General features: G+C 37.1%; 1 protein-coding gene across 1 annotated transcript in view; it reads left to right on the forward strand.

Annotated features, from left to right (window-relative positions):
* The window catches only part of ARMC1 (armadillo repeat containing 1), a 38,973-nt gene that overhangs the window by 15,619 nt on the left and 4,103 nt on the right, over positions 1 to 19,251 (forward strand). Inside the window, exon 4 of the mRNA XM_069466450.1 lies at positions 11,194 to 11,383. Within this exon, the coding sequence (XP_069322551.1) occupies positions 11,194 to 11,383 (190 nt within the window). The remainder of the gene's footprint in view (positions 1 to 11,193; positions 11,384 to 19,251) is intronic.

Genomic DNA, 19,251 nt, shown 5'->3' on the forward strand with positions numbered 1-19,251 from the left:
GGTATTTTTAAAGGTTGAACACTTCTAATCCGAAATATGAAATGCTCAAAATCTGAAACTTTTGAGCACTGACATGATGCTTAAAGGAAATGCTCGTTGGAACATTTTGGATTTTGGGTTTTTGAATTAGAGATTCTTAACTAATATGCTTCTGTAAATATTACAAAATCCAAAATAATCTGAAATCTGAAACACCTCTGGTTCTAAACATTTCAGATAAGGAATACTTGACTTGTAATTCTTCACCTACTTGTTTCTTTTGAGTACCCCTGTTAAAAATTTTTAAAAGACCAAAGTGAAAAGTTTTTATCCTTATATAGAGCAGAATGAGTTTTATATCTGTATAACTTATGTGACACTACAAACATCTATTCTTTAGACCTTATTTTGCATCTTGAAATCTGTGTTACCAGATACAGATGACTGATATATGATTTATCACTACTCTACTAGCTTATGGACTAATTGGCATCTCATTGTTACATAATCACTTTGGTAAACTATAGCAGAAGAGATCTATATCATACCATAGTTGTTTTCTTTGTTTTTAAATTAATTACTTTATTTAAAGATATATTACAGGCAGGGTCTCACTAAGGTTGCCCTGGCTGTTCTTGAACTTCTGGGCTCAAGTGATCCTCCTGCCTCTCAGCCTCCTAAGTAGCTAGGATTACAGGCAAAAGCCACTGTGCCCAGCTTATTTATTTGTTTCCTTTTAGAGATGGGGTCTCACTCTGTCACCCAGGCTGGAGTGCTGTGGCACAATGATAGCTCACTGCAGTTCAAACTCTTGGGCTCAAGCAATCCTCCTGAGTAGCTGGGACTACAGGTGTAAGCAACCATGCCCAGCTAATTAAAAAAAATTTTTTTTGAGAAAAGGAGTCTCACTATAGTGCCCAGGCTGGTGTTGAACTTCTGGCTTAGCACAGAACTTCTGTGCCTGGCCATTGTTGATTTATTTGACGTGGCCACCCCATGATAGCCAGCCAGTCAGGATGGGATTAGAAGCAAATTTTCAGATCAGCATCTGTCTGTTTAGGAGTACTGAGTTTGGGAGCAATTTAATTGTGCTCCAGAAAGAACCAGAGAACAAAGAAAATCTGTTGTGAAGGGATGCTACCTTATTAACTGAAGAGAGCCTTACATCTGGCAGTGATTAATGGGGAAACCAAAAAGCAGAAGTAGTTAGGATAAAGATGTCATTCCTCACTTGGGAAGCAGAGAAAAATATTTTTTAAAATAGGGAAAATTCTGTGTATTAAATTTTTGTCCTGTAATCACCATATCATGCATTGGTAGAGAATTTTGCTGATTTTTAACGTGTTCAACTGCAGGTTTTACTTGTGTTGAGGTCAAATTGGTACTTGCATATTGACAGTTGGTTTGATTTCATTTACTTTCAGTTTTTAATTATGAAAAGAATTTTAAGTTCTGTCATTCAGAATGAATCTGGCATTGTATTTTAATTTCAATCTCTTCCATAAAAACTTGTTATTAGAGATTAGGACCCCCATTGTATGTTTAGACCTGGATCCTTTTGTGAAGAGAATTTTCAAAATGTGAACTTAGGAGAACGTCTAAATCCAGTTTAAGACATTTGTTAATTGATATTTCCATAGTAATACTTCTGATAAATGATGCATTTTCTAAAGCACTTGTGAATACTTAACATGAGGTATACTATAAATAAAAGCCACTTTAATAAAATGTGCCATCTCAACTTTAAAATATCTCATTTCCTGTGAGGAACTTCCTATAATTCTAGATTTTGAAACGGTGCCATTATAAATGGTGGTTATACTTCTTGCTAAAATCTTTGTGGATGAAAAGTGTGTATATATGTTTACTTTCTTTATGCTTTTTCTGTGTTTTTTTTCATTTTTAAAAACTTTATACTAAAATAACATCTGACCTACAGAAAAGTTGTAAAAACAGTACAAAGACTCCTCATATACCCTTACACCTAGTTTCTCCAATTTTAACATTTTGCTATATTTACTTTATCATTTTCTCTTTATAGATATTGTTATTTGGTACATATATATTCATGATTCATATATTCGTTGTGAAATGTGTCCTATAGGATTAAAAAAGTATCCTTTGTCATGCTTAATACTTGGATTTGGGGCTGGAATTCTACTTTGATGTCAGTATGCAAGCTGTGATCTCATTGTTTCTATTTGATTTGCCTTTGCCCCTTCCTTTATTTCTGAATCACTGTGTTTAAACTGTGTCTTGTTTTGTAAGCCAAGTTGAAAATCCTTTTCTTTTAATTAGTGAACTAAGTCCATTTATATTTGTCAACATAACTGATAAATTTCATCTTAACTCATTGTTACAGTTACCATGTATATTATATTGTAGTTGCCATGTTTCTTTATGTGATGTTTTATTTGAAAATTTCTTTTGATATGTAGAAAGATTTGTCTTATTGTCTTAGTGATTGCCTTCATACTTTTTAAAAAATGTCATAAATTGCCTGTTTTCTTATTTGACCTTTCATAATCTTGCTTGTTAGTTTTTAATGGTATCTTCTGACTCCTATCTATTATGTGTTCAATAGTCATTGAGCTTTTTCTGCTTTCCTCTCTTCCTCTCCCATCTCCTTTCTTTTTTTAAGTTGCATTATTTCTTTCTTGTCAAAACATTTATATATTCTATTCTCTTTCCCACCTTTGTTTTGGTCTTAAGAGCTATAGTTAAATACATAAAATACTCATTATTAGTCCTTTTGCTGAAGTTTTCTTAGTTATTTCTTGATCAGTTGAAGCTCATTCTCTACTAAATTGCTCAGGAAAAGCTCAAGAATTTGATTGCTTTCATGTTTAAAACTTTTTCTGTAACCTTGATACTTGAAGGACAACCTGATTGGATCTTTGGCTCACCACCTGTTTTCTTGAGATTCTTAAAAATGCTTCTCCATTTTTGCCTTGATTTTTTTTTTTATGTGTTTTGGAGAACTTTGATGACATCCTACCTTATTTTAATGAAAGATCAAGATGGTAGTAGTAGTTTATTTAGCAGTATATCAGGAGTACTCTTCCATATAACTCTTTTCCTGCCATATCATTCTTAATGGGTCTACATCCTTTGCTTTTTTGTTTTTCAGTATCTTTTTTGTAATTACTTAGAAGTTGGAAAATCTTCTTCTGTGGAAAGCCAGATAGTAAATATTTTAAGCTTAGGCCTTTAGGTGGGACAAGTAGTGTCTGTTGTAACTCCTGGGCTGTGTCTCACAGGATGAAAACAGCCATAGACAGGCTGTCAAAGTGGTTCACGCCTGTAATCCTAGCACTCTGGGAGGTCCAGGTGGGAGGATCACTTGAGCTCAGGGGTTCAAGACCAGCCTGAGCAAGAGTGAGACCTCGTCTCTACTAAAAATAGAAAATTAGCCAGGCATGGTGGTGTGCACCTATAGTTCCAGCTACTGGGGAGGCTGAGTCAGGAGGATTGCTTGAACCCAAAAGTTGGAGGTTGCAGTGAGCTATGATGATGCCACTGCATTCTATCCAGGGCTACAGAGCCAGACTCTGTCTCGAAAAAGAAAAAGAAAAACCAGCCGTAGACAATAGGGTAAATGGGCTTTGGCCCAAGGACTATAGTTTCCTTACCTTTGGACTTCATTGTTACCAAAATAGAGTAGTTGGCTTCCTTCTTATAACCTTTTTAAAGTTTGAATTGTTTTTGCATTAAAAGATGAGGGGTGATTTTCTGTGTTGCATAAATGTTACAAAACACTTTTTCTTAGCAAACAAGGGATAGGGACAGAAAATGCAAAAACAGCTTCTAAAAGAAAAGTTGGGAAATGTTTTGAAGAGGTGGCAGCAAGTCTTTAAGGGTAAAATAGTATATTCATTGCTTTCATGAAGTATATGGAAGAGTTAACTGGACTTTATGGGCAACATAAAAATGTTACTAGCAGCTCAAGAAGTAGAGTGAATTGGTATTTATGTCCAATACGGAAATATACTCAGAATGATAACTATTTGTGATCTGTAATAAAGGTCAGAGTTCACCTTTTAGTTTTATGAATAACATTTTGAAACTTTTCAATATAGATAATTAATTAGAAAAAGTAATGAGGAATCAGTATACTTCATTATGGAATAATAAATTACCAAGAGCAAAATTCCAATTACTTAGATGAAAAAGTTTTTCAAGATAGTTTTTTTTTCCCTAGATGTCAGATTTTAAAGACTGAACTCATCACCTCTTTCAATTTTCAGTTGCCTAAGATTAGGGCAGTCAATATCTCTTTAATTATACAGTCTCTCACGTTTATGGCCAGACGTACCATTATAACGCTAGGCTTTTTCTACCTGAATTTGTTTTGAATCACACTATTTGAACAATAATTTTGTTTTATTTGTGGATGTAAGGTTTTTTGGATTGGCTGGTGCCAGAGAAAGATAGACAAGCAGAGTTGAAAGGGATAAGTAAAGAGGCTTTATTGGGGCGCTCCTGGGTGAGGGTAATGGGTCCCAAGAGAGGGGCCTGGGCAAGGTTTTCGGGTCCCGGGAGAGAGAGAGAGAGACACCCCCGAGAAGTCGCATCGCCCAGAAGTTTTGAGTAGGCTTATATATGTTTTTAGGGCTGGGGTAAGGGTTTCTTTGGGAGGAAGATTTATGGTGGGGAGAGCAAGAAATTTTCTCTTGCAGTTTTAGAGACGGTATTGAGAAATAGGAGGGGCAGGTGGTATGTGTGGACTCCAGGAACCGGGACTCTTATCAGGGTAACCATCCAGGTGTGGTCTTCCTTTAACTTAGCTGGGCCTTGCAGGCATTGTCTTTGGCAGGTCTCGTGGGCTTCTTTTTCCATTACGAAGGGGAGGGGTGCCTGCCACCAGCCTTACAGTAGAGACTAAAATTAAGGCTGTTGGGGTAGAAATAATTTGATAAAGGTTTCTTGGGAGCCAAATGTGAGAATTACCCACAAAGAAACCCCAACAAGGTTGGGTGTCTTCCAAAGTCTGTTACAAGTTGGAATGCTTTTATAAGAAAGTTTAGGAGAAGGGAGGTAGACTCCTCATATTGGAGTTGTCTTTTTGCATTGGAGGGTATGATACAGAACTTACAGTCAATGGCTACAGAAGACAAATACAGGCTAAAATGTCTTATATGCAAGACAATCAGTAAAACTTCATGATTCAGAAACAAATCAGTGTCCTTTTCAATGTCAGTAGGTTACATATTAATCAAGGAAGTCACAAGATTTGAAGGACTCAAAGCAAAAATTTTTGCTTAAGGACAGGATGTAAGTCACGAATCATAAAACCTTCCCTGGCAGTTAATTTGAAAGCCTATTAAATGTGACCTATAGATTATCATTTAAATAAATAATAGAAAAAAGAGTAAGATAACTTCCAAATCTGTAGATACTCTTGGGTGATTCTTTTTAGTTGAAAAGCATTTTTAAAAATCAGGAATAAATTATTTATAACTATGATCGTTGAATAGCAGTATGCATAGATGTTTGTGATTGTAGGGAAGTTCAGACTTGCCCTCTATAGATTATTGAGTCTGCTGAAGTAAATTGACAATAGACAGATTAACAGGAGAAAACGCATACAAATTTATTAGTGTGCAAGCACATGGGAGTCACAAAAAGTGTGAAACTCAAAGAAGGGCCAGATGGTTAAAGATTAAACACCCTTTTCATAGGGGAGAGGGAGGTGGGAGATGTAGGCAATTTTAGAGGAAGAGTAAATGATGTTTAGGGGAGCTGAATGGGCCCAAAGAACAGAGAGTAGCCTTGGACAGAGTTCATCTGGACTCTGGGTATAGTGTCAACTCTAGACTTCCTTCCTGTGATGTATATCAATTCCCCTGTTGGATGAGATATCTGGGAAAGGAATTTACAACAATTGAATATTTTCTGGAGGATCTGGCCTTGGGTAGATAGGATATCAACCTAAAATAATCAAAAGGGTCAGAATCTAGTTTAAAGAGAGTTTATTCTAGCACAATGGTTAAGGGCAGCTGCCTAGAAAGCACAGATTTTAAGCAACTGAAGTCAGTGTTCCAAAGTGTAGAAGTTTGGGGTCATTTATGTAGACAAAGTTTAGGGAAGCTTAACAGAATGTCAGCATCTTTCTATATAAGGCTTAATGCATAATTACAACAATCTGATTAGTCAAGGCGGTTTTTTTCTTTTAGGAAAGGTATATTTAACATTCCACACTGAAGATGTTAACAGTCATAAGGTTTTTAGCACACCTACAATGAAGGAGGCAGTTAATCTATAACAAAGATCAGTGATTAGAAGAGGAGAGATCTGGTCTCTCCTAGTCATTTACAGAGCAAGAACAATGAGAAAGAGTTAATCTATGTAAGAAGCAGAATTGCAAATATGCTAAGGGACTCCAGTGCCAGGACTTAACTTCTCGCTTGGCATAGTAAATTTAGAGAGTCCTTAAATTTTAATTTCCTTTACAAGGGGAACTTCAGAGAAAGACCTCCCCTCATTTGCTGCTCCCAGTTTGAAGTCCAAGCAGCATATTTTGGGGTATTTTTTTCTGAAACCCACCATGATAACTTCATATAGTACCCAGATCAAGAAGTAACTTAGTTTGTAATTTGGTTTTGCTTATATACTTTTGTACATTTTGTTTTGCCTAAGTCAAAATTTTATTTTCTTTTAGAAGAGGTCTGGGTCTATAAGGTATTCTTTCAATGGTTTCATAGGGAAGTATGGTAAAATAAGAGAATATATTTAGTCTTTGTTTTCAGGTCCTGGCATAGAGTTTCTAAAACTCTTAGAATTTCCTGAGTGGTGGGAGTGTCTTTCCTTTTTTTTTTTCCAAGTGACTTGGGGTCTTGCTCTGTTGCCCAGGCCATAGTGCCATGGCGCAGTCATAACTCACTATGGCCTTAAACTCCTGGGCTCAAGCTATCCACTTGCCTCAGCCTCCAGAGTAGTTGGGACCACAAATTCTTGCTGCCATACCCAGCTTTTTATTTATTTATTTCATTTTTATTTTTATAATTTTTTAGGGAGTGTCATTTCTTTTGGGTCACACCTGAGTTTATGTTAATGAAGTGACTTAGGGTAGGGACCCCTAGATAGCCTCACAATAGAGCTAGTCCCTTGCAAGAGGAAGTGATTAGAGGTTTGGCACTTTTAGCCCCACCCACCAATTTCAGGAAGGGGTGGAGGTAGAGATTAAACTCTGTAAATAAACTCTTGAACAGTGGGATTTGGTGAGCTTCTGAGTTGGTGAACTGGGAGGGTGGCAGGCCTAGATAGAGCATGGAGGTTCCACATACCCCTTATGTACCTCTCGTACCTTGCCTTATGGATCTCTTCTATCTGGCTGTTCCTTTGTTACATTTTTTATAATAAACCAATAAACAGAATAAACTGTTTTACTGAGTTCTGTGAGCTATTCTAGCAAATTGCAGAACCTGAAAGGGGGGGTTGTGAGAACCCCCCACATGAGTTGGACAAAAATTTGGGTAACTTGGGGATCTAGTACTTGCAACTGGTATCTAAAGTGAGGACAGTCTTGTTGAGCTGAGCCCTTAAACCTGTGAAGTCTGACTCCAATTCTAGGTAGTCAGTCACAGAATTTAATTAAATTGTAGGACACCCAATTAAATTGTACAGAGAATCAGAGAATGGTTGTTGGTTTTGTGAGACACCTCAGAAAGGTAGCAATGAAATTGGTCCTATAAGGTATACCAGAAGAACATACAGGCATATCTTGTTTTATTGTGCTTTGCTTTATTGTACTTTGCAGGTATTGCATTTTTTATGAATTGAAGGTTTGTGGCAACCCTGCATCCAGCAAGTCTGTCGGCACCATTTTTTCAATACCATGTGCACACTTTGTGTCTCTGTCACATTTTGGTAATTCTCAACAATATTTCAAACTTTTTAAAATCATTATTACATCTGTTGTGATCAGTGATCTTTGATGTTACTGTTGTCATTGTTTTGGGGCGCCAAGAATGGCACCCATGTAAGATGGTGAACTTAATCGATAAATGTGCATATTCTGACCGTTCCATCAATCAGCCATTTCCTGTCTCTTTCTTTCCTACTGCCTCCCTATTCTTTGAGACCCAACAATAATGAAATTAGGCCAATTAGTAACCCTACAGTGGCCTCTAAGTGTTTGAGTGAAAGGAAGAGTCACACATCTGTCACTTTAAATGAAAAGCTAGACGTGATGAAACAGTAAGGAAGACATATCGAACACCAAGATAGGCCAAAAAGCTAGGCCTGTGCACCAGTCAGGCAAGTTGTAAATGCAAAGGAAAAGTTCTTGAAGGAAATTAAAAGTGCTACCGCAGTCAACACATGAATGATAAGAAACAAAACAACCTTATTGCTGATAGGGAGAAGGTGTTAGTGGTCTGGACAGAAGATCAAACCAGCTACAACATTCCCTTAAGCCAAAGCCTAATCCAGAGCTGGACCCTAACTGCTTTCAATTCTATGATGTCTGAGAAAGGTGAGGAAACTTCAGAAGAAAAGTTTGAAGCTAGCAGAGGTTGGTTCCCAAAGCTGAAGGAAAGGAGAAGTCAATGCCTGGCTTCAAAGCTTCAAAGGACAGCTTGACTCTCCTATTAGGAGGTAACGCACTTAGTGACTTAGTTGAAGCCAGTGCATTTACCGTTTTGAAAATCCTAGGGCTGTTGGGAATGATGCTAAATTTCCTCTGCCTGTGCTCTATCTGGGGAACAACAAAGCCTGGATGACAGCACCTCTGTTTACAACATGGTTTACTAAATATTTTAAGCCTACTGTTGAGAAACACAGCTTAGAAAAAAGATTCCTCTCAAAAGATTACTGCTCATTGACAATGGACTTGGTCACTCAAGAGCTCTGTTGGAGATGTACAAGAAGGCTAATGTTGCTTACTAACACACGCTTACTAGCACAACATCCATTCTGCAGCCCATGGATGAAGGAATAATTTCAAATTGACTCCTATTTTGAAAGAAGTTCTGTGTTGATAAGATGATATCAGTCAGCATCACATGCTACAGAGAAATCTTTTGTGAAAAGAATTTATTGATGTGGCAAACTTCATTATTGTCTTATCTGAAGAAATTTCCATAGCCACCCCAGCCTTCGGCAACCACCACCTAGGTTGAGGTTGATAGAAGATGGATGGTTTGTGTGGGGATGTAATAATTCACCGAAATTAATTTGGAAAATTATTTACTTGCATTTTTCCTATGAAACAGTCTCTAACTTTACATTCTCAAAGGGGTTAGTAACCCTAATTGGCTAAGAACTAATTATCGTTATAGTTCTTATTCTGCAGAAGAGGAAGCTAATTTGATATTATAGTATTTTAATATTTTTTGTTACTATTGGTTCATTAGGAAGCATATAGAGAAGTTTTGAAATAGTATGTAATAAGACAGTCATTATTTGCATTTTCTATTATGTGTTCTGATTCTCTTTGTATTTGATACAAACACTTAAAGACTATTGATGATGAAAAGGGGTAACAAAAACATACATAAAGTTTTTTTTCCTTGAATTGATGAGTTCCTCTAATCATTGTACCCTCATACTCTTTATAACTTGTGTTTGGCTAATATTTAAAATATCTGAGAACTACAGTGACCTTTTCAATAAATGTAAAACAGCTATCAAGAAAAATGCTGAGACATCCCCTAAAAAAAATCAGTCTCTTTGATAACTTCCTGTAACACAGAGCTAAAATCATTCAAAGTAACTTACCGCTGTGGCCCAGAAAGGTACCTGATACAGTAAATTAAGTGCCTGGAAAACTGTCAGATTATCACCCCTGGAATTAAAGCTCTATCCGCTACAGCATGTACAGTCTGAATATCAGAAATGGAAGTATTCCTACTCATTCAATAAATAGCTTATAAAGCTATTTGTTAGGTTCTGTGGAAGGTACAAAGAGAATACATTCCTATTCTTAAAGAGTTTGTATACTTGTGAAAGAAATAGAAAACTAAGATCAACAGTATAAGTACAAACATAGTACTTTGAATACAGTGGAAGAAATGGGTTGTTGGGTGAAGGCTTTATAAAGAAGGTAGTAGTGGTCAACCTGGCCCTTTAAGGGTGAAAATAAGAGTCAGAAAGCCTATGGTCTGGGTGAAGCTCTTATGGCTGAGGAAAGACATGAGCAAGGTTTTAAGTGTGGAGAGCATTCTAGAACAAAGAACAGCAAAGAAGAATATATAAAAATGCATGGTCTCTATAGGAGATGGCTAAGTGTCATAGTCAACCCAAAGAATAATAAAAGGACACAATGAGCTAATGTAGATAGCCAAATGGGTTTTTAAGGCTTTCATTTTAAGACCTTGAATGTGAAGAGTTTGGACTTAATTGAGCCCATTTGTAGGTGGAATGAGGATTCTTTTCCTACAGTTATGTGTACTTACTGTTTGTTCAGTTCAACGAATTAGTAAAGAACCATTAGATCTGTGCTGTCCAATATGGTGGCCACTCACCACATGGGAAAATTTAAATTAGTTAAAAGTAAATAAAATTTATTTCTTTAGTTGCACTGGCCACATTTCAAGTGCTCAGTAGCCGCATGTGAGTGGAAAGTGCAGATACAGAACATTTCCATCATTGCAGGAAGATTTATCGGCCAGCATGGCACTAGATGTTGTTGTGAAGAGCTATGGTAGGATTTAATTTTAAGAATGAAAACTTCTGTTTGAGTTGTGGTTTTATGATATATACACAGCTTTGTGATATGTAAGAAATATAAATTAAGAAGCAATCAGTTTGATCATACTAAGAAATCTCCTTGACATTAGCTGATAATATGAATGATTCTTTTCTAATTTGTTTTCTCCTTTTGGATTTTTATATGTTGTATTTCCTTGAAGGTTAGGGTACTTTCAAATTGAGAGTTGAATATTAATAATAATCCAGGGGCATCTTAAACCTGAACTTGCCAGTTGATTTTCTGTTTAATTAAAGATTTTGATTAAATGTGCCTTTGTACCTCTATAGTGAGGGGTTTTGAATCTCAATGAGCCACAGGTTTAAAATGAAATTAGAAGACTATTACAGACTAGATGCCTTTTCTACATTATTGATTATTCTAGGATTCCCTGATATTGCTTTTAAATTGAGCAAGGCATCAGAAAGAAAGGAAACAAGGCTCCACAAAGATGAGAAATAAAATTACAGAATGAGTAGAGGTGACAAGACTAATTTATAAATTTATATGTGTTTCTTTTCAAGGACTACAACTCCAGGAGAAACAAAACTTCTGGCCTCTGAAATCTATGATATCCTTCAGTCCTCCAGTATGGCAGACGGTGATAGTTTCAATGAAATGAATTCACGTCGAAGGAAAGCTCAGTTTTTTCTGGGAACTACAAACAAACGTGCCAAAACAGTGGTTTTGCATATAGATGGTCTTGACGATACGGTAAGAGTTTTGTAAACACATGGCTCATATGATGGGAAAGAGACATCATATCAACTAAGTAGTTTCTTCAGTGTCATCCCCTAATAGTAAGTCCCAATATCAATATTTAATACTGATAATGAGGGTTATTTTGTGCTAAAGACATCAGTTAATCAGAGGTTATATTAATAACAATTTAAAATATTTATGCCCCTAATAGTAGAGCCTCAAGATATTAATATATGACGTAAAACCTGACAGAAATGCCCAGAGAAATAGACACACACACAGTTAGAGCTAGAGATTTCAACACAACTCTCTCAACTAATAGACCAAGTATACAGAAAATCAGTAAGGATACAGAAGATTTGAATAGCGCTGTCAACCAATTTAACCTGGTTGATATTCATAGAACACCCTACCCAACCACAAGATTTTCGTGTGCACATGAGACATTTACAAAGATAGACCATATTATGGGCCATAAAACAAGTATTAATAAATTTAAAAGGGTTGAAACCATACAAAGTGTGAGCACAATGAAAGCAAATTAGAAATCAGTAACAAAGATATATGGAAAATCCCCTCCAAATTTGGGAAAATAAATCACATATTTCTAAAATAATCTATGAATCAATGACTAAATTAAAAGAGAAATTATTCCATGGCAGACAGGAATAAAAAAAAGAGAGAAATTAGAAAGCATTTTGAACTGAATAAAAATGAAAGTGTAACATCAAAATTAGTGGGAAGCAGTTAAATAGTACTTAAAGGAGAAATTTATTAGTACCAGAGGCTTAAATGTTTATTTACAAAAGAGAAAATGTATCACATCAGGGACTTAATAAGCTTCTGTCTTAAGAAAACTAGAAAAAGAAGAGCAAATTAAAGCCAAACCCAGCAAAAGAAAAGAAACAAAAAAGAGCAAAAATCAGTGAAATGAAAAACAATAGAGAAAAGCCAAGGAAATCAAAAGCTGATCTATGACATGATCAATAAACTTGATAAACCTCTAGCCAAACTGACCAAGAGTAAAAGAATTAACAAATTATTATCAGAAATGAGAGAGAGGACACTACTACAGATCCTACAGACATTAAAAGGATAATAAGCCAGGTGTGGTGGGTCACACCTGTAATCCCAGCATTTTGGGAGATTGAGAGGCAGGAGGATCAATTAAGTCTGGGAGTTCTGGTCACAGTAAGCTGTGATCATGCCACTGTATTCCAGCTTGGGCAACAGAACAAGACCTTGTGTCTTAAAATTAAAAAAAAAAAAAAAAAAAAGGATAATAAGTGAATATTTTAAATAATTTTATGCCAATAAATTTGATAATATAGATGAAACAGGAAAAATTCTTGAAAGACACAGATTACCAAAGCTAACTCAAGAAGGAGTAGATGAAACCTGATAAGCTCTATAGCTATTAAAGAAATTGAGTTTGTAGTAAAAAACCTTCCCATAAGGAAGACTTCGGGCCCAGATGAAAACATGTCCAATGTCTGGAAATACTTGTTTTTTAAATTTTATTTTGTCTGTATTTTTAGTTGTTTTCATCCATGGTGTATGTGTATGTGTATGTGTGTGTGTGTGTGTGTGTGTGTTTATGCATGTACACACACACACCACATCTTGTTTATCCAGTTTTAGGTTGGTACACTTAGGGTGGTTCCGTATCTTTGCAGTTGTGAATTGTGCTATAGTAAACATACAGGTGCAGGTGTCTTCTTTTATAAAATGACTTCTTTTCCTTTGGGTAGGTCCCTGGTAGTGGGATTGCTGGATTGAATGGTAAATCTACTTTTAGTCCTTTGAGAAATTGCCATACTGTTTTCCATAGAGGTTGTACTAATTTACTTTCCCACCAACAGTGTATGAGCATTCCTTTTCACCACATCCACACTAGCATCTATTGTTTTTCGTTATGGCCATTTTGACAGGGTATCTCATTGTGGTTTTAATTTGCGTTTCCCTGATGATTAGTGATGTAGAGCAATTTTTCATATATTTATTGGCCATTTGTTTCTCTTTTGAAAAATGTCTGTTCATATCTTTTGCCTACTTTTTAATGGGGTTATTCTTTTTTTCTTATTTGAGTTTCTTATAGATTCTGGATATTAGGCCTTTCTCAGATGTATAGCTTGTAAATACTTTCTCCTGTTCCATAGGAGACATGTTTACTCTGTTGATTAAATCTTTTGCTGTGCAGAGGCTTTTTGGTTGTATTAAGTCCCATTTATTTTTATTTTTGTTGTGTTTGCTTTTGAGGTCTTAATCATAAATTCTTTACCTAGGCCAATGTTGGGGATAGTTTTTCCTATGTTTTCTTCTAGAATTTTTATGGTTCCAAGTCTTACATTTAAGACTTTAATCCATCTTGAGTTAATTTTTGTATATGGTGAAAGATAGGGATCTAGTTTCATTCTTCTCCATGAGGCTATCCAATTTTGCCAGCACCTTTTACTATACAGGGTCCTTTCCCCATTGTGTACGTTTCTCTACTTTGTGAAAGATCAGTTGGTTGTAGGTATTTGACTTTATTTCTGGGTTCTCTATTCTGTTCCATTGTTCTATGTGTCTACTTTTATACCAGTACCATGCTGTTTTGTTAGTATCACCTTGTAGTATAATTTGAAGTCAGGTCAGGTAATGTGATGCCTCCAGATTTGTTCTTTTAACTTACGATAGCTTTGGCTATTTGTACTTTTTTGGTTCCATATGAGTTTTAGAGTTTTTCTAATTTTGTGAAAAATGATGTCGGTACTTTGATAGAAATTACATTGAATCTGTAGATTACTTTGGATAGTATGGATATTTTGACAATATTGATTCTTCCAATCCATTGACCATGAGATGTCTTCTCATTTGAGTCATCTATAATTTCTTTCAGCAGTGTTTTGTAGTTCTCCTTGTAGAGGTCTTTCACCTTGTTGGTTAAATATATTCCAATGTATTTCTTTTTTTTTTTTTTTTTGCACTTATGTCAAATGGAATTGAGTTCTTGATTTAATTTTCAGGTTGGTTGTTATTGGTATATAAAAATGCTACTGATTTGTGTATGCTGATTTTGTAACCTGAGACTTTAATGAATTCATTATCAATTCTAGGAGTCTTCTGAAGGAGTATTTAGGGTTTTCTAGGTATAATATATTATTGGCAAATGGGGTAGTTTGAGTTCCTCTTTTCCAATTTGGATGCCTTTTATTTCTTTCTCTTGACTGATTGATCTGGCTAGGATTTCCAATACTATGTTAAACAGAAGTGTTGACAATGGGCATTCTTATCTTGTTGTAGTTCTTAGGGGGAGTGCTTTCAACTTTACCCCACTCAATATGTTGCCCATGGGTTTGCCATATATGCCTTTCATTATTTTGAGGTATGTTCCTGCTATGCCTAATTTCTTAAGTGTTTTTATCATGAAGGGGTGCTAGACTTTAGCAAATGCTTTTTATGCATCTATTGAGATGGTCATATGGTTTTTGTTTTTAATTCTTTTTATGTGGTGAATCAGCTTTATTCATTTGCATATGTTGAATTCAACTATCCTTGCATCCCTGGGATGAAACCCACTTGATGGTGGTAAATTATTTTTCTATGTTCATGAGGGATATTGGTCTGTAGTTTTCTTTTTTTGTTGTATCATTTCTTGGCTTTGATATCAGGGTGATATTGCTTTGTACAATGAGTTAGGGAGGATTCCCTCCTTCTAGGTATTAGGGAACAGCTTCAGTAGGAGAGGTGCCAGTTCTTCTTTGTAGGTCTGGTAGAATTTAGCTGTGAATCATCTGGTCCTGGGCTGTTTTTTGTTGTTGTTGTTTTGGGGAAATTTTTTTATTAAATTTTGCTACTTGTTACTTGTCTGTTCAAGATTTCTGTTTCTTCATTATTCAAGCTTTGGAAGTCATGTGTTTTTAAAAATTTTTGTCTTTTTCCTTTAGACTTTCTAGTTCATGTTCATAGGGATGTTCATAGTAGTCTCAGATGATCTTTTCGTATTTCTGTGTTATCAGTGGTAATGTCTCCTTTTTCATTTCTCATTGAGCTTATTTGGGTCCTCTCCCTTGGTTAATCTAGCTAGGGGTCTGTCAATTTTGTTTATCTTTTCAAAGAACCAACTTTTTTTGTTGATCCTTTGTGGGTTTTTTTGTTTGTTTGTTTCAATTTCCTTTACTTCTGCTCTGATTTTGTTGTTGTTGTTGTTGTTGTTTTTATAATTTTTTTTTTCTTTTTTAGCCCCTTCTTCTGCAGAAAGAAATGGTCTGATCTTTGTTATTGCCTGTCTTCTGCTATCTATGGGTTTGGTTTGTTCTTCTTTTTCTAGTTCCTAAGGTATGACATTAGGTTATTAATTTGTGATCTTTCCTTTCGATGGAGGCATTTAGTGCTGTGAACTTCCCTCTGAGCACTGCTTTTACTGTGTCCCAGAGATTTAGGTAGCTTGTGTTGCCATTGTCTTTCAGCTGCAAAAATTTTTTATTTCCATCTTGATTTTGTTGTTGACTCAAAGATCATTCAGCAGCAGGTTGTTTAATTTCCATGTATTTGTACATTAATAGTTTTGAGAATTCTTCTGGAGTTAATTTCCAGTTTTATTCCACTGTGGCCTCAGAAGATACTTGGCATGATTTAGATTTATTAAAATTTGCTGAAACTTATTTTGTGGCATAACATATGGTTAATCTTGGAAAATGTTCCATGTGCTAATGAGAAGAATGTATATTCTTCAGTTTGGGAGTAGGCTGTCTTGTAAATGTCTGTTAGAGCTATTTGTTGTAGAGTCCCATTTAAGTCCAGTGTTTCTTTGTTAATTTTCTGCTTCGATGTTCTGTCTAGTTCTGTCAGTGGAGTGTTGAAGTCCCCCACTATCACTATATTGCTGTTTATTTCATTTCTTAGGTCTAGTAGTATTTGTTTTATGAATCTGTGAGTTCTGGTGTTAGGTTCATATATATTTAGGATTTTTATACCTTTTTGAATTGATCCCTTTATCATTATATACTGACCATCTTTGTCTTTTTTGCTGTTGATTTAAATTCTGTTTTATATGATATGAGAATAACTACTCCTGCTCTTTTGTGGTGTTCTTTTACATGGAATATTTTTTTCCAACCCTTTACCTTAAGTCTTTGTGACTCTTTACAAGTTAAATGGGTTCCTTGGAGACAACAGATATTTGGTTTGTGGTTTTTTATGCATTCTGTTAATATATCTTTTAAGTGGAGCATTTAGACCATTTATGTGCATAGTTATTGATAAGTGAGATACTGTTCCAGTCATCATGTTGATTGTTACCTTGTTGCTTTGTGTCCTTCCTTGTGTTGCTATTTTATAAGTGGTGTGAGTTTTTACTTTCAAGTGTTTTTACACTGGTGGGTATCAAGCATTCTTTTCTGAAAAGCACTTTTGAACATTTCTTGTAGGGCGGGTCTAGTGGTGACAAATTCCCTTAGTGTTTGCTTGTCTGGGAAAGATTTTATTTCTCTTTCACATATGAAACTGAGTTTTGCAGGATACAGAATTCTTGGTTGACAGTTATCTGTTTAAGAAGACTGAAGATGGGACCCCAGTCCCTTCTGGCTTGTAAGGTTTCTGTTGAGAAGTCTGCTGTTAGTCTGATGGGTTTTCCTGGGTAAGTTATTTGATGCTTTTATCTTACAGCTTGTAAGATTTTCTTCTTCTTCACTTTGACTTTGGCCAGACTGATGACTATGTACGTTGGTGATGTCCTATTTGCATTGAATCTTCCAGGAGTTCATTAACCTTTTTCCTATCTGGATGTCTAAATCTCTGGCAAGACCACGGAAGTTTTCCTCCATTATTCCCTCAAATAGATTTTCCATGCTTTCTGTTTTTTCTTCATTTCCCTGAGGGATACCTGTGATTCTTATATTTGGGCACTTCACATAATCTCGTATTTCTCAGAGATTTTTTTCATTTTCCTTGATTCTTTTTTCTTTAATTTTGACTGGCTGGGTTAATTTGAAAGCCTTGTCTTCAAGCTCTGAGAATCTCTCTTCTGCTTGATTTAGTCTGTTATGATTTTCCACTGTATTTTGACATTCCCTAAATGACTCTTTCATCTCCAGAAGTTCTGTTATTTTTTAAATTATCTATCTCTTTGTGAATGTTTTATTTATATCCTGAATTATTTTTTTTGTTTCTTTGTGTTGGTTTTTAGATTTCTCATCTATCCCATTAACCTTGCTTGTGATCCATATTTTGAATTCCAGATCTGACATTTTAAAAATTTCCTCTTGGTTGCAGTCCATTGCTGAAGAGTTTGTGTAATCCTTTGGGGGTATCAAGAGAGCTTGTTTTTTTTTTTTTTTTTTTTTTTTTTTTTTGTTGTTGTTGTTGTTTGTTTGTTTGTTTTATTTTTTTGTACTGCCAGAGTTCTTACACTGGTTCCTTCTCATCTGGAACCTCTTCACTCAGCTCAAAGCAGATAGCTTTGCTGTTCACCTGTTCTCCTCTGCCAGGAACTCTGTTGCACAGTGTAGAGAGAGAGAGGTGCACTGCCTTTCTGCTTGTGCAGGTAGGTACCCACTGTGGCGTTGCTGGCAATTTGGTTCACTTGTACCTCAGACCCCTGGGAGAGTGTTAGGTGCCAGTGGTTATGGGCTAGGTTAGGTAATCCCCACTTCCCAGGCCCTTGGATGGTGCTTGAATCCTGGGGCTGGCAAGGCTCCCTGAGTTCAGGTGTTAGCTGTGATAGTGAGGCATGCGGTTACCTCCTGGTCTGGAAGAATGCTCAGGCAGGAGAAGGGTGAATGCACTGTGAGCCTGCAGACAGGGCGACAGGGCGGTGGGCCCCTCTTGAGATTAGCAGAAGCAGGCAGCTGTGAAATGCACACACCCCTCACACCTCCCTTTCTTGGCAGTTACAGCTATCTCTGTCCTTCAAGGCCATAAAAGCACCCAGATTCCCAGCTTCCACACTGACCCTGCTGCAGCAGAGGTGGTGGAGGCAGCTCAACCCGCTGTGTGCAGGGCTACCAGGTTGGCTACGGGCTGTGGCTGAAATGCGCTGGCAGGGGAGGTGTGGTGCCAGGGACTTTCCTCCAGGGAGGGTAGGCTCCTCCCAGAAAGGACAGGCAGCTTGGGGAGAGGTCTGCTAGCCCTGCCATCCCTCTGCGTAGGTGGTATCCTTAGTCCTTGGGGAGCACGAAAACATTTGCTGTGGCTTTTTAGAGGGAAGAGAGTGAGCCACAAGCTCTGTAGTATCCTGGGTGTGATAGGTGCTCTGTCAGAGGTAAGGCAGCCACTCTCACATGCCCTGGCTTAACTGTCCCCTGTGGAACCCTTGCCAGTCCTGAGTGGAAACAGCCATGGCTGCCTGGGCAGCAGTGGATGGGGAGGGGAGGAGGAGGAGAAGACCCCATATGGCGAGGAGCTGGTGCCCTATTGCCCAAGAGTCCATTGTCCTAAGGGGCTCTCGTGTGTGCTGCACTCTCCTCTCAGCTGAAAGGGGCCCACCCTGAATGCCCAAGCTCCAGGAGACCCACAGTTCTCTTGGGATCCACTGCTTCCCTAGGGCTGCTGTGGTCTGATTAGGTGCTGGGGAGTGTAGGCTGTGGATCCAGCAACGTAGAGACCCAGGGGCTGAGATTCCGGGGTCGGGGCAGCTGTGAAAACATTGCCTGTCTGTGAAGGGAGAGAAATGAGCCACATCCTCTGTGCAGAACTGGGCACAGTGAGCAGAGTACTACTGGGGGTGTAACCCCTGCTTGCCTAGAACTGGTTGTCCCACAGCTCGTCTGCGCCAAAAGCTAATGCCTGGGAGCAGATATGGCTATGTCTGCAGCATTAGGTGGTTGGAGGAGGTGAGGTCCCCACCTCTTTCTGGGCTGCCCAGCTTTAACTCCCGAAATGGCACCTTGGACCTGTGA

The sequence above is a fragment of the Eulemur rufifrons genome, chromosome 3 (genome assembly GCF_041146395.1).
Source record: "Eulemur rufifrons isolate Redbay chromosome 3, OSU_ERuf_1, whole genome shotgun sequence".
Taxonomy (NCBI): domain Eukaryota; kingdom Metazoa; phylum Chordata; class Mammalia; order Primates; family Lemuridae; genus Eulemur; species Eulemur rufifrons.